Consider the following 2,309-nt stretch of genomic DNA (forward strand, 5'->3'; position numbering starts at 1 on the left):
CATCGTGGCGGGCACAGCCACCTGTTTCTATGCCTTTGTCGGCTTTGATGTCATCGCAGCCTCTAGTGAAGAGGCCAGGAACCCACAGCAAGCTGTCCCCAGGGCCATCGCTTTCTCCTTGGGGCTGGCCACTGGGGCTTACATCCTGGTGTCAGTGGTGCTGACACTGATGGTGCCCTGGCACACACTGGATCCCGACTCTGCCCTGGCAGATGCATTTTACAGGAGAGGCTACACCTGGGCAGGGTTCCTGGTGGCTACAGGCTCCATCTGCGGTGAGTACAGGCAGCGGTGGTGGGACCTGCCGCCCAGCTCGTGACAGGGGCTGGCAACTGGGGCGGTTTGGGTCTGACATGGTCCTCCTTCTTCTGCCCATTCCTCAGCAATGAACACAGTCCTGCTGAGCAACCTCTTTTCCCTGCCGCGCATCGTCTACGCCATGGCTGAGGATGGGCTCTTCTTCCAGGTCTTCTCCCGAGTGCATCCCCGCACGCAGGTGCCTGTCATCGGCATAGTGGTCTTTGGGCTGCTGATGGCCCTGTTGGCCCTTGTCTTCGATCTGGAGGCCCTGGTGCAATTCCTGTCCATCGGCACGCTGCTGGCCTATACCTTTGTGGCCGCCAGCATCATCGTCCTGCGCTTCCAGCAGCAGAAGCTGGAGCCCCGTGAGCCAGCGGCAGGGGGCCGGCCGAGCCCCGAGGCCCGCGAGGGTCCATCTGCTGGTGAGTTGAAGGAGTACGAGTCCTTCTCTGACAAGCTCCAGCTGGTGGACAGGGACAAGAGCAAAGAGCACCGGGAGCCAGGGCAGTTGAAGGCAGCTTTTGAGCCCTACCTGGAATTCCTCAGCGACTTCTACCCAGGTGAGGTGGTCACAGTGGCTGTGGTGACCCTGATGGTGTCTGCCATCTGTCTCTGCTCCATCTTGGTGTTTGGCAACACACACCTTCACCTGCCCACCTGGAGCTACTCCCTGCTGCTGGTCCTCTTCAGCCTGGTATTTCTGCTCAGCCTCCTCCTCATCTGGGCGCATGAGCAGCAGCGGAGCACACAGACCTTCCAGGTATGTCCATGGGTCCCTATGCCAGGGTCGGAGGGGTGGGAGCAGCTCTGATGGACCCATGAGGTGCTCTAGTCTGGTAAAAGCACCACAACTGCTGAAGGAGGAGGAGGACAAGGGTGTCAGCAGGCACTGCATGTGGGAAGGTGATGGTGCCTGTGGTGTCACTCTGCACAGTTACCCATCCCTGGGAGGGCACATCCTCTGCAGATCCATGTCCATCCTGTGGGATCACTCCTGCCTGCCCTGGGCTCCCTTCTCCACATCCCCACAGTGCCCCCCTCCCCTCATGCCCATCCCAACTCTTCTTTTCTTCAGACTTCAAATAAATTCTGTGCCTCTTGTCTTCCTCAGCCCATCAGGGCCCCAGTGCAGTGCTGCTGCGTGGACAGTAACACCAGTGGTAACACCACCTCCCAGCTTTGCCAGCAAGGACCATGTTGGGTCAGGATTGTGTTGGGAGCTTCTTTGGTCCCTGTGACAATGCCTCTGAGCTGTTTCCAGAGCCAGTGTCCACCCTGGCAGCCCAGCCTGCAGGCTGCTGGCTCCTGCCTCCCAAACTGGCAGTTGTTCATTTCAGCTGAGCTTTTTCTGGACGAAAAAAAAAAAGTCATTTCCAAAAAGCCTACAGTGAAAGTCACTTTGCTCCTATATTTAGCAGTGTTGGGTTTTGTGTCTGTGGATTTAAGAATGGGCTCCATTTCTCCTGCAGATCCCCCTGGTACCCCTCTCCCCAGCGCTGAGCATCGTCCTCAATATCTATCTGATGCTGAAGCTCAGCTACATGACGTGGCTCCGCTTCGCCATCTGGCTGCTCTTAGGTGGGTGCTCATGTGGTGGCTGCTTCAGGGGAGGGGGGAGCTTGGGGCCGGCTGGTGGCTTTTCCCTCACTGATGGGTTTACAAATCACATTATGCCCCTTTCTGCCTCTGATTTCCCTTTGGAGTCAAAAGCCGAGGTCTCCCAGTGTCTCCCTGGCCCTCTCTGGTTCCTGGGGTGTTATGGCTTGTTCCTGTTAAGGTTTGGGTACTCATTCAAGCTCTTGTCTGGACCCATTCCCTGCTCCCAGAGTGGCTCCCTGGGGCTTGAGGAGCCCATCCCAGCGAGGGACTGCACCTCCCTGGGGATGGACATTGCCCTCCCTTGCTCTTACCACCCTGCAGGGTTCTTTTCCACCTGGGAGCATCTCAGTGAAGCCCCCCTGGTGCCCTGGCTTGTCCTGCTCTGCCAGGTTGCTGGCTGCATCCGTGCC

General features: G+C 58.1%; 1 protein-coding gene across 1 annotated transcript in view; it reads left to right on the top strand.

The window, feature by feature from the left end:
- SLC7A4 (solute carrier family 7, member 4) overlaps positions 1 to 2,309 on the top strand; it is a 30,508-nt gene that overhangs the window by 998 nt on the left and 27,201 nt on the right. The window contains exons 2-4 of the mRNA XM_010006501.1: positions 18 to 275; positions 384 to 1,060; positions 1,770 to 1,878. Coding sequence (XP_010004803.1) covers positions 18 to 275; positions 384 to 1,060; positions 1,770 to 1,878 — 1,044 coding nt within the window. The remainder of the gene's footprint in view (positions 1 to 17; positions 276 to 383; positions 1,061 to 1,769; positions 1,879 to 2,309) is intronic.

Source organism: Chaetura pelagica, unplaced genomic scaffold (genome assembly GCF_000747805.2).
Source record: "Chaetura pelagica isolate M959 unplaced genomic scaffold, ChaPel_1.0 scaffold301, whole genome shotgun sequence".
Classification (NCBI taxonomy): domain Eukaryota; kingdom Metazoa; phylum Chordata; class Aves; order Apodiformes; family Apodidae; genus Chaetura; species Chaetura pelagica.